Here is a 13,012-nt window from a genome sequence, read left to right on the forward strand (position 1 = left end):
TTTTTGTTTGTGACATCTTTGTCTGATTTTCGTATCAGGGTGATGGTGGCCTTATAGAATGAGTTTGGGGGTGTTCCTCCCTCTGTTATATTTTGGAAGAGTTTGAGAAGGATAAATGTTAGCTCTTGTGTAAATGTTAGAATTTGCCTGTGAAGCCGTCTGGTCCTGGGCTTTTGTTTGTTGGAAGATTTTTAATTTCAATTTCAGTGCTTGAGATTGGTCTGTTTATATTTTCTGTTTCTTCTTGGTTCAGTCTTGGAAGGTTGTACTTTTCTAAGAATTTGTCCATTTCTTCCAGGTTTTCCATTTTATTGGTATATAGTTGTTTTTAGTAATCTCTCATGATCCTTTGTATTTCTGCAGTGTCAGTTGTTAGTTCTCTTTTTTCATTTCTAATTCTGTTGATTTGAATCTTCTCCCTTTTTTCTTGATGAGTCTTGCTAATGGTTTATCTATTTTGTTTATCTTCTCAAAGAACCAGTTTTACGTTTTATTGATCCTTGCTATTGTTTCCTTCATTTCTTTTTCATTTATTTCTGGTCTGATCTTTATCAGTTCTTTCCTTCTGCTAGCTTTGGGTTTTTTTTGTTCTTCTTTCTCTAATTGCTTAAGGTGTAAAGTTAGGTTGTTTATTTGAGGTTTTTCTTTTTCCTCGAGGTAGGATTGTGTTGCTGTAAACTTCCCTCTTAGAACTGCTTTTGCTGCTTCACATAGGTTTTGGGTCATCATGTTTTCATTGTCATATTTTTCTAGGTGTTTTTTGATTTCCTCTTTGATTTCTTCAGTGATCTCTTGGTTATTTAATAGCGTATTGTTTAGCCTCCATCTGTTTGTATTCTTTACATATTTTTTCCTGTAATTGATATCTACTTTCATAGTGTTGTGGTTAGAAAAGATACTTGATACGATTTCAATTTTCTTAAATTTACCAAGTCTTGATGTGTGACCTAAGATATGATCTATCCTAGAGAACATTCCATGAGCACTTGAGAAGAAAGTGTATTCTGTTGTTTTTGGATGGAATGTTCTATAAATATCAATTAAGTCCATCTTGTTTAATGTGTCTTTTAAAGCTTGTGTTTCCTTATTTATTTTCATCTTGGATGATCTGTCCATGGTGAAAGTGGGGTGTTAAAGTCCTCTACTATTATTTTGTTATTGTTGATTTCCCCTTTTATGGCTGTTAGCATTTGCTCTATATATTGAGGTGCTCCTATGTTGGGTGTATAAATAGTTACAATTTTTATATCTTCTTCTTAGATTGATACCTTGATCATTATTTAGTGTCCTTCTTTGTCTCTTGTAATATTCTTTATTTTAAAGTGTATTTTGTCTGATATGAGAATTGCTACTCCAGCTTTCTTTTGATTAGCGTTTGAATGGAATATCTTTTTCCATCCCCTCACTTTCAGTCTGTATGTGTCCCTAGGTCTGAAGTGGGTCTCTTGTAGACAGCCTAGATACAGGTTTTGTTTTTGTATGCTTTCAGCTTTCTGTGTCTTTTGGTTGGAGTATTTAATCTGTTTACATTTAAGGTAATTATTGATATGTATGTTCCTATTACCGTTTTCTTAATTGTTTTGGGTTTGTTATTGTAGGTCTTTTCCTTCTCTTGTGTTTCCTGCCTATAGAAGTTCCTTTAGCATTGGTTGCAAAGCTGGTTTGGTGGTGCTGAATTCTCTTAACTTTTGCTTGTCTGTAAAGGTTTTAATTTCCCCATTGAATCTGAATGTGGTCCTTGCTGGGTAGAGTAATCTTTTTTTTTTTAACATCTTTTTTGGAGTATAATTGCTTTACAATGGTGTGTTAGTTTCTGCTTTATAACCAAGTGAATCAGCCATACATATACATGTATCCCCATATCTCCTCACTGTTGCATCTCCCTCCCTCCTGGGTAGAGTTATCTTGGTTGTAGGTTTGTCCCTGTCATCACTTTAAATATGTCCTGCCACACCCATCTGGCTTCCAGAGTTTCTGCTGAAAGATTAGCTGTTAACCTTATGGGGATTTCCTTGTATGTTATTTGTTGCTTTTCTCATGCTGCTTTTAATATTTTTCCTTTGTATCTAATTTTTGATAGCTTTATAAATATGTGTCTTGTTGTGTTTCTCCTTGGATTTTTCTTGTATGGGACTCTCTGTGCTTCCTGGACTTGATTGACTACTTCCTTTCCCATATTAGGGAATTTTTCAACTATAATCTATTCAAATATTTTCTCAGTCCTTTTTCTCTTCTTCTTCTGGGACCCCTATAATTTGAATTTTGGGGCATTTAATGTTGTCCCAGAGGTCTCTGAGAATGTCCTCAATTCTTTTCATTCTTTTTTCTTTATTCTGCTCTGTGGTAGTTATTTCCACTATTTTATCTTCCAGGTCACTTATCCATTTTCTGCCTCAGTTATTCTGCTTTTGATTCCTTGTAGAGAATTTTTAATTTCATTTATTTCGTTGTTCATCATTGTTTGCTGTTTAGTTCTTCTAGGTCCTTGTTTAACGTTTCTTGTATTTTCTCCATTCTATTTCCATGATTTTTATCATCTTAACTATAATTACTCTGAATTCTTTTTCTGGTAGACTGCCTATTTCATCTTCATTTGTTTGGTCTGGTGGGTTTTTACCTTACTCCTTCATCTGCTATGTGTTTCTCTATCTTCTCATTTTGATTAACTTACCTTGTTTGGGGTCTCCTTTTCACAGGCTGCAGGTTTGTAGTTCCCGTTGTTTTTGGTGTCTGCCCCCAGTGGCTAAGGTTTGTTCAGTGGGTTGTGTAGGCTTACTCGTGCAGGGGACTGCTGCCTGTGTTCTGGTGGATGAGGCTGGATCTTGCCTTTCTGATGGGAGGGACCACATCTGGTGGTGTGGTTTGGGGTGTCTGTGAGCTTATTATGATTTTAGGCAGCCTATCTGCTAATGTGTGGGGTTGTGTTCCTGTCTTGCTAGTTGTTTGGCATGGGCATCCTGGTTGTAGAGTGGAGCTGGTAATTGAGTGGAGCTGGGTCTTAGTGTTGAAACAGAGATCTCTGGGAGAGCTCTCGCCGATTGATATTATGTGGGGCTGGGAGGTCCTTGGGGGACCAGTGTCCTGAAGTCAGCCTCCCACCTCAGAGGCTCAGGCCTGACACCCGACCAGAGCACCAAGACCCTGTCAACCAGATGTCTCAGAAGAAAAGGGAGGAAAAAAGAAAGAAAGAAAAACTAAATAAAATAAAATAATTAAAATATATTATTAAAATACAAATATTAAAATGTTATAAAAATCCAAAAGAAAGAAGAGAGCAACCAAACCAATAAACTAATCCACCAATGATAACAAGCACTAAAAACTATACTAAAACAAGAAAGAACAAGAAAAAAACGGATAGAATCCTAGGACAAATGGTAAAAGCAAACCTATACGGACAAAATCACACAAGAAGCATACACACACACACACTCCCAAAAAGAGAAGAAGGGAGGGAAAAAAAGAAAAAATATATATATAATAGGAAGAGAGCAACCAAATCAATAAATCTACCAGTGATAATAAGCTCTAACTACTAAACTAAGATAAACATAAAACCAGAAACAAATTGATGCAGAAAGCAACCCCCAAGTCTACAGTTATTCCCAAAGTCTACTGCCTCAGTTTTGGGATGATCCATTGCCTATTCAGGTATTCCAGAGGTGCAGGTACATCAAGTTGATTGCGGAGATTTAATCTGTTGCTCTTGAGGCTGCTGGGAGAGATTTCCCTTCTCTTCTTTGTTTGCACAGCTCCTGGGGTTCAGCTTTGGATTTGGCCCCGCCTCTGCGTGTAGGTCGCCCTCTGGCATCTGTTCTTCGCCCAGACAGGATGGGGTTAAAGGAGTGACTGATTAGGGGGTTCTGGCTCACTCAGGCCAGGGGCAGGGACGGGTACAGAATGCAGGGCGAGCCTGCAACGGAGGAGGCTGGCGTGACGTTTCACCAGCCTGAGGTGCACCATGGGTTTTCCCGGGAAAGTTGTCCCTGGATCACGGGACCCTGGCAGTGGTGGGTTGCACAGGCTCCCGGGAGGGGAGGTGTGGATAGTGACTTGTGCTTGCACACAGGCTTCTTGGTGGCTGCAGCAGCAGCCTTAGCATTTCATGCCCACCTCTGCTGTCTGTGCTGATAGCTGTGGTTCGCACCCTTCTCTGGAGCTCATTTAGGCAGTGATCTGAATCCCCTCTCCTCGTGCACCCCGAAACATTTGTCTCTTGCCTCTTAAGCAGTTCCAGACTTTTTCTGGACTCCCTCCCGGCTAGCTGTGGTGCACTAGCCCCCTTCAGGCTGTGTTCACACAGCCAACCCCAGTCTTCTCCCTGGGATCTGACCTCTGAAGCTGGAGCCTCATCTCCCAGCCTCCAGCCCCCCCAGCAGGTGAGCAGACAAGCCTCTCAGGCTGTTGAATGCTGGTCGGCACCGATCCTCTGTGTGGGAATCTCTCTGCTTCACCCTCTGCACCCCTGTTGCTGCGCCGTCCTTTGTGGCTCCGAAGCTTCTCCCCAACTCACCCCCCATCTCCACCAGTGAAGGGGCTTCCTAGTGTGTGGAAACTTTTCCTCCTTCACAGCTCCCTCCCAGCAGTGCAGGTCCTGTCCCTATTCTTTTGTCTCTGCTTTTTCTTTTGCCCTACCCAGGTACAAGTTTCTTGCCTTTTGGGAAATCTGAGGTCTTCTGCCAGCATTCAGTAGTTGCTCTGTAGGAGTTGTTCCACGTGGAGATTTTTTTTTTGAAGTATTTTGCAGGGAGGATGGTGATCTCCACGTCTTACTCTTCCGCCATCTTGAAGGTCCCCTCCACCGTTCTTATCTTAACATCATTTATTCAACCAGTGACACATGTTTTCCATTTCTTAAATCTTCCCTTTTTACATTTTCCTTCTTTTGTGTGTTTGATTGGCTTTTTAAAAAATATGGTTAGAAGCAACTACCTTTATTAATGCACATTATATTATAGTTTTATTGTACATAAGATGAACAGACTCGTGGAGGCATATCTTACAGTAGCCTTGATCCTGAGTTACATTCTCATACAACATCAGGTAGTATTGAATTTGGTAGCAAGTAGTAGTTGAGGACATTAATGTTTTATGTACATATCTGAGGTAGGCCATATTTCCCTTTGGTAAAAAACTTTTTTTTAAAAAAAAAGCCTCATCTTTTTCTTTTATTTTTTATTGAGGTAACATTGGTTTATAACATTATATGTTTCATGTGTACAACATTATATTTCTGTGCTATACTGTGCTTTGAAAATACCATACATGCAATTTTTTTATATACTATACATTTACTTTTAGAATTTTTTGATCTTGGGATTCTGGAGATAAAGATAAAAACATCACTGAGTGTATTTGTCATTTCCCCTGAGAAATCAGGAATTTGAATGGCAATAGCAATATTATACTTTAATGTCAGGACAGCCCAGAATGATTGATATTGATGTACTTTCTTCGGTTTAATCTTCTCAGTAAGATATTGTCTGTAATTACTATTTAAATCTTGTAATATTAATAAAAGAACCTACTTAGGAGAAGGAACAGAGGGACTGTTTGGAAGGGGAAAAACTACCTTATTTCAGAGTAATTATTAGTCTTGTGAGTAATTTTTAGTAATGGTTATGATTTTTATTCAGCTTAAATGGCTTATTCCGCTGAAAACAAGTATTTCAGATTATTGGTTTGTAGCAGTATCTTAATGGGAGAATGCACTATATATATGAACCAGAATATATCAATATCCAGGTATCTTTGAGATGTTACTGCATTTATATGATATAAAATTTTATTTATGCTAAGAAATGTTTCCTTGAACATTTTCCCCAAAGGGGAAAGAGTGTTTTTATCCCAGTAATATTTTATTGAAGTAAATATATTCTTATGAATGGTATATAGCCTCTGATTCTTTTAAAGTTCTTTTCCCATTTCATGATTCTGACTATTTCATTCAAAGGAAGTTGTATGATGGTCTGTATTCATATACTAGAAATGCATATGATTGGGATATCTTACATTGGGTAGTTTGGGATAGCAAAAATCAGATAGCAAATCCTGGGTCTCATTTGCTATTGTGATTGTTGTATTTCCTCTTGGGTCTCTTATTTTTCATGACAGTTAATATTTAGGACTCAAGTTTTAAGTTCAAGGAAGAGGTAAGTTTTTAAATGCTGGTACTGGATGTCTCTTAATTTTATGAGATTTATTTAATTCTATAAAGTAGGCCATGTAAAAATAATCTTAAGAGGCAACATAGTCTAAAGAAACAAAAACAGGTGATCTGATTCTTACTCTGACTTTTAGTACAGCACTTTACCCTCTTTGTCTTCAGATTCTTACTTATAAAAGAAATAAGATATATAAGGTCATATTAGTGGTTTCATCCATTTTATTGTTTTGAACTTAAAGATGTAAGGGTGTGAAATGTAGAATATGTAGTGTGAAATAGTACAGCATCACTGACACTGTTGTACCAGATATTTTTTAATAATTCTACTCTAGTTCTAGGTTTTCCCATGTTACTTGCTTGAAACTGTAAAATTTTCCTGTTTCCCAAAATTCATTGCAACAGCTTACAGCTTCCTGACCTCAGTTTCCTTTGTTGTTGTTTTTTTTTTTTGGCTATGGAGTCAGATGCAAAGTTCAAATCCCAAACACACCCACCAGCTGTGTGACCATGGAAGTTATTTACCTTCTTTAAGCCTTAGTTTACCCATATATAAAATAGAAACAACACTATTACTTTATGAAGTTATTGTGATTAAATGAAATAAACCATGTAAAGCAGTCTCACATACTGAGACTATTGCTTTAGTAAATATTAGCTATTTTTATTATTACTACTATTATTGTTATTACTGTAGCTGAGAATCTTTATAGTAGATTCTGTGTTGATCATTTACAGTTAAATTTGCTGTTTCAGCATTTGCAGTCATTAAAAGGTAATAATTCCTATCTTATAGAGTTATCATGATCCAATTATTTACCATACATGTATTGAGTATCTCCTGTGGGCCGTACAATGTGTTGGCTACCAGGGAGACAGAAATGAACAAAAAAAGCACACTACCTGCATTCATGGAGCTTATGTCCTGGTGAGGAGAGATATTAAATCAGACATCCCACTGCAACTGCTTAAGGATGGTAGTCAAAGGGCTATTAAGGAAGGAAACAAGTGCTTTTTTGTTTGACAGTGTTTTGCTTAAGTAAAGACCTAGGTGACTTGAGAATTCTGTTAATTCTTTTAATTAATTAATTCTCTTAATCTGTTAACAGAATTCTCAAGTCCATTTTTTAAGGAACACTTTTTGCTGTTGATGGAGTCCTTTTCTTTGCATTTTGTGCAGCCCTCTATGTTTATCGTTTTACTGGTATTTGTTATTAATACTGAAAGAGAGACAGGTGAAAGAAAGGTGGACAAAATTTACACTTCTGTTTTTGGATAACATGCTCATGCCTTCTTCTACCCCTACTGACAACTTGGCTCTTGACATTTATGTGTAGGCAGTACTTCAATTTCATTAGACAGAAAATCCTACTCAACATAACTATCCATAAAAATCAATTTCATATGACCTTTGTGAAATAGTAAAGTGACTTCAGGGGCATACATCTAGGGATTCTAATGAGTAGGGTTCTGTGTACCATATTAATTATGAAGTTCTCTCCCTCCTTTAACTTCTGGCATTTCTAGTAGGCATGATGACTGAGTTTGGATTAATATTTAAATATTCTGTAATAAATTGCCTTTATTTTACTTTGGCATTATCTATCATAAACCTTCAAAAGTCATTAAAATGGTTTACATGGCCCTCCATGATCTGGCCTCATCTCTTAACTGCTTTCCTCTGGTCTCACTCAGATCCTGATACCATGGCTCCTTTACTGATCTTCATATACCCCAACTGTACTTTTTCCTCCAGGCTTTATATGTATTTTCACTTCTGCCTGAAGTGTTCCGTTCATTGAACGTTTCAGACACTGTGAGAGGCACTTTTCTTTGACCATGTTTTTCATTAAACCACTTCACGTATAGAGTTAAGAACCCTAAAAGAGTATACTTCCATTTCTTCTCTCCTATTCTACATGCTGTTGTCATACATTTTACATCTATATATGTTATAAATTCTGCAATACATTTTTAATATTTTTGCTTTAAATAATCAATTACATTTTTTCTTTTTTAGTTGCTGTGAAATATGTTTTATATTTACCCACATGTTTACCATTGTTTTGTATAGATCCATATTTTTGTCTGGCATTATTTTTCTTCTGTCTGAAGTACTTCCTTTAACATTTTCTGTGGTATGTGGCTGGTGGTGGTGAATTCTCTCAGATTTTGTTTGTCTGAAAAAGTCTTTTTTTAATTGAAAGATCAGTGATTTACAATATTATATTAGTTTCAGGTGTACAACACAGTGATTCAATATTTTTATAGATTATATTCCATTTAAAGTTATTAAAAATAATGGCTATATTTCCCTGACAGTATATCCTTGTTGCTTATTTTATGTATGCCAGTTTGTATGTCTTAATCCCATACCCCTGACTTGCCCCTACTCCTTTCCCTCTCCGTACTGGTAACCATTAGTTTGTTCTCTACATCTGTGAGTCTGTTTCTCTTTTGTTATATACATGTGTTTGTTTTATTTTTAAGATTCTGCATATGAATGATAACATATAGAGTATTTGTCTTTCTGTGACTTACTTTACTAAGCCTCTAGGTCCATGCACATTGTTGCCAATGGCAGAATTTCATTCTTTTTTATAACTGGGTAGTATTCCATTGTATGTATATATACCACATCTTATCCATTCATCTGTTGTTGGATACTTAGATTGCTTCCATATCTTTGCTCTTGTAAATAATGCTGCTATTGGAATGCATGTATGGTTTTGAATTAGTGTTTCCATTTTCTTCAGATATATACCCAGCAGTGGAATTGCTGGATCATATGGTAGTTCTATTCTTAGTTTTTTGAGGGGCTTCCGTACTGTTTTCCATAGTGGCTGCACTAATTTACATTCCCACTGAGAGTGTACTTGGGTTCCCTTTTCTCCACATCCTCACCAGTGTTTGTTGTTTGTAGACTTTTTGATAATAGCTATTTTAGCAGATGTGAGGTGATATCTCATTGTGGTTTTGATTTGCATTTCTCTGATGATTAACAGTGTTGAGTATCTTTTCATGTGCCTGTTGGCCATCTGTAGGTCTTCTTTGGAAAAATATCTATTCAGTTCTTTAATCGAGTTGTTTGTTTTTTTGATATTGAATTGTATGAGCTTTTCATTTATGTTTTGATATTAACCCCTTATCAGTCATAGTATTTGCAAATATTTTCTCCCATTTAGTAGGTTGTCTTTTCATTTTGTCAATGGTTTCCTTTGCTGTATAAAAACTTTTAAGTTTAATAGGTCCAATATATTTATTTTTGCTTTTATTTCTTTCGCCATAGGAGACAGATCCAAAAAAAATACTGCTACGATTTATGTTAAAGTGTTCTGCCTATGTTTTCTTCTAGAAATTTTTGGTTTCAGGTCTTACACTTAGGCCTTTAATCCATTTTGAGTATATTTTTGTATATGGTATGAGGAAATGTTCTCATTTCACTCTTTTACATGTGGCTGTACAGTTTTCCCAGCACCACTTGTTAAAGGGACTGTCTTTTCTCCATTGTATATTCTTGCCTCCTTTGTTGTGGAGTGACCATAAGTGTGTGGGTTTATTCTGGACTCTCTATTCTGTTCCCTTGATCTATGTGTCTGTTTTTGTGTCAGTACCATGTTATTTTGACTACCATAGCTTTGTTGTATAGTCTGAAGTTAGGGAGCATGATACCTCCAGCTTTGTTCTTTTTTTCCTGAAGATTGCTTTGGCAATTCAGGGTCCTTTGTGGTTCCATATAAATTTTAGGATTATTTGTTTGAATTCTGTGCAAAATTTTATGGCTATTTTGAAAAGGGATTGCATTAAATCTATAGATTGCTTTGGGTAATATAGCCATTTTAATAATATTAATTTCTGCAGTCTTTCCATTTCTTTATATTGTCTTTAATTTCCTTCATCAGTGTTTTATGGTTTTCATAGTATAGGTCTTTCACTTCCAAGACAAGGATGCCCACTCTCCCAACTTTTATTTAACATAGTATTAGAAGTCCTAGTCACAGTAATCAGACAAGAAAAGGAAATACAAGGCATCCAGATTGGAAGGGAAGAAATAAAACTGTCATGATTTGCAGATGATATGGTACTATATAGAGAAAATTCTAAAGTCTCCATGAAAAAAAACTGTTAGAATTAATAAGTGAATTCAGTAAAGTTGCAGGATATAAGGTTAATATATAGAAATGTGTTGCTTTTCTATACACTAATAATGAACTATCAGAAAGAGAAAGCAAGAAAACAATCACCATTTAAAGTTGCATCAAATTGGCTTCCCTGGTGGTGCAGTGGTTGAGAATCTGCCTGCTAATGCAGGGGACACGGGTTCGAGCCCTGGTCTGGAGGGACCACATGCTGCGGGGCAACTAGGCCTGTGAGCCACAACTACTGAGCCTGCGCGTCTGGAGCCTGTGCTCCGCAAAAAGAGAGGCCGTGATAGTGAGAGGCCCGCGCACCACGATGATGAGTGGCCCCCACTTGCCGCAACTAGAGAAAGCCCTCGCACAGAAACAAGACCCAACACAGCAAAAATAAATAAATTAATTAATAAACTCCTACCCCCAACATAAAAAAAAAAAATAAAGTTGCATCAAAAAGAATAAAATACCTAGGAATAAACTTAACCAAGGAGGTTAAAGACCTATACTCTGAAAAAGTCTTTATTTTTCATTCATTTTGGAAAATATTTTCCAAATGTTTTCTCAACCGGGTATAGAATTCTAGATAGGTTGTTGTTTTTGTTTTTATCCTTATCTTTGTTCTACTGTTATGTTTCTTTTTTCGGATGTTTCTAAGGTTTTTGTTTTTACTGTTTATCACTGGGTTGTTTTATTTGTTGTTGTTGTTGTTTTATAGCCAATTTGATTATGATGTGCCCTACTTTATTTTTCTTTCCATTTATTCTCCTTTGATTTTGTTGGATATGTGAGTTTGTCGGTTTCATCAAATTTGAACTCTTTTTAGCAATTAATTCTTGAAATATATTTCTGTTCATCACCCTTTCTTCTTTTGGGGCTCCAATTACACAGCTTGTCATTGTCCCACAAGTCTTTTTTTTTAGTTTTTAAATTTTTCTTTATTTCTCTTTCTCTCCATGCTTGCTTTTTAATAGTTTCTATTGCATGCCTTCAAATTCATTGATCTTCCACAAAATCTTATCCTGTTTATCCCATAAAATGTATTTTTAAGTTCAGATGTAATTTTCATCTCTAGAAGTTCTATTGGGATCTTTTTAATATCTTCTGTTTTCTGTGCATTATGTCCATGTTTCCTTCTATATTTTGAGCATATAGAACCTATTTATAGTGACTGTTTTAAAATTCTTCTGTAATTACATCCATCATTTCTGTCATTGCTGGGTCTATTTATTTCCTTCTGGTGATGGTTCATATTTTCTTACTTCTTTGCATGCTTGGTAGTTTTTACTATATGCTGATGTTGTGAAACTTACAGTGTTACATGGTATTTTTGTATTCCTTTGAAGAATGTTTGACTTTGTTCTGGCACTCAGTCAAGTTACTTGGGATCAATTGGACCCTTCTGAGACTTGCTTTTAAGCTTTTATAGGATAGGTATAGAGCATTCCATATCTAAAGCAAGTTTAGGCCAATTACTATGATGCAGTACCATTCTGAGGACTCTGCCTGATGCCCTGTGTATCATATGAGGGCTTTCCACTCTGGCTGTTAGAAGCACAAACTCTTCTCAGCCTTGTGCTATCTTTGTGAATTGTTTCATTTTCTGCTTTCTGGTAGTTCTTTTTTCAGCCTTGGGTAGTATGCTTTATACATACACAGACTCTTAGTCAAAGACTCAAGTGAACTTCTCTGCAAATCCCTGTAGCTTACTCTCCTGTAGCTCTCCCACCTCCTGTAGTATTCTGTCCTGCAAATTCTAGCCTCATTGGTCTCCCTAAACTCCAGTCTTTGTCTCTTCTACTCAGTGAGAATGTTGGGCCCTTTTCTGTTTGCTCTACCTATCCCACTGTCTGGAAGCCTTCAGGCAGTAAGATGGGGCTGTGATATAGCTTTTGTTTTCCTCCTCTAGGGGATCATAGTACTGTGCTATTTGTCATCCAGTGTCTGAAAACTGTTGTTTTATATATATATATTTTTAGTTTCTACATGTTTAATGTGAGAGAATAAATCTGGTGCCTGTTTTTCCTTATTGCTGGAACTCATTATGATTTTTATAAGTTGCTTTGTGGTAAACACTTTGGAATTTATATTTTTAGAAGTGTTCATTTGACAGTACTGTGTTCAAGGGGAGAGAGCCTTTTAAAAGGAAGATGTACTAGAAGCTAATTTCAAATAGTGAACATGTCAAGTGGTACAGCATTAAACTAAAAGTGGTAGTGGTAGGAATGGAGAAAAGGGGACATATCTAAAATACATTTTTGCAGGAAAAATGGACAAAATGTGGGAACTGCTTGTCATAGAGGGTACAGGTAGAGAAGATGTCAAACATAACTCTAACATTTTGAGTTCAGTAGAATAGTGGTACAATTAAAGGAGGAGGAGTAAAAGATTATTAAATTCTACTTGTTTGTTAATATTATTTTATATTACATATTATAGGAAATGGTGACAGAAATGTATTCTGGCCCTTGTGTAGCAATGGAGATTCAACAGACTAATCCTACCGTGACATTTCGAGAATTCTGTGGACCTGCTGATCCTGTAAGTTATTGTTTAAAACATAAAGTTTGTTTTATCCATTAACTAAATATCTTAACAGGTTTTTGATGGTTTTAGTTCTTTAAAAGAAATAATACAAAATGAATGTAATAGATACAAATTTTTATTCAAAATCACATTTTACGTCCTTTATTTCTTATACAGTATTGCCACAAAA

At 36.1% G+C, this 13,012-nt stretch overlaps 1 protein-coding gene across 3 annotated transcripts in view; it reads left to right on the forward strand.

Moving 5' to 3' along the window:
• Window positions 1-13,012, forward strand: part of NME7 (NME/NM23 family member 7) — a 258,876-nt gene that overhangs the window by 112,796 nt on the left and 133,068 nt on the right. For all 3 annotated transcript variants that reach the window (XM_079935494.1, XM_079935492.1, XM_079935493.1), the window contains exon 10: window positions 12,736-12,837. In XM_079935494.1, coding sequence (XP_079791620.1) covers window positions 12,736-12,837 — 102 coding nt within the window. The remainder of the gene's footprint in view (window positions 1-12,735; window positions 12,838-13,012) is intronic.

The sequence above is a fragment of the Stenella coeruleoalba genome, assembly GCF_951394435.1.
Source record: "Stenella coeruleoalba genome assembly, chromosome: 1".
Lineage (NCBI taxonomy): Eukaryota > Metazoa > Chordata > Mammalia > Artiodactyla > Delphinidae > Stenella > Stenella coeruleoalba.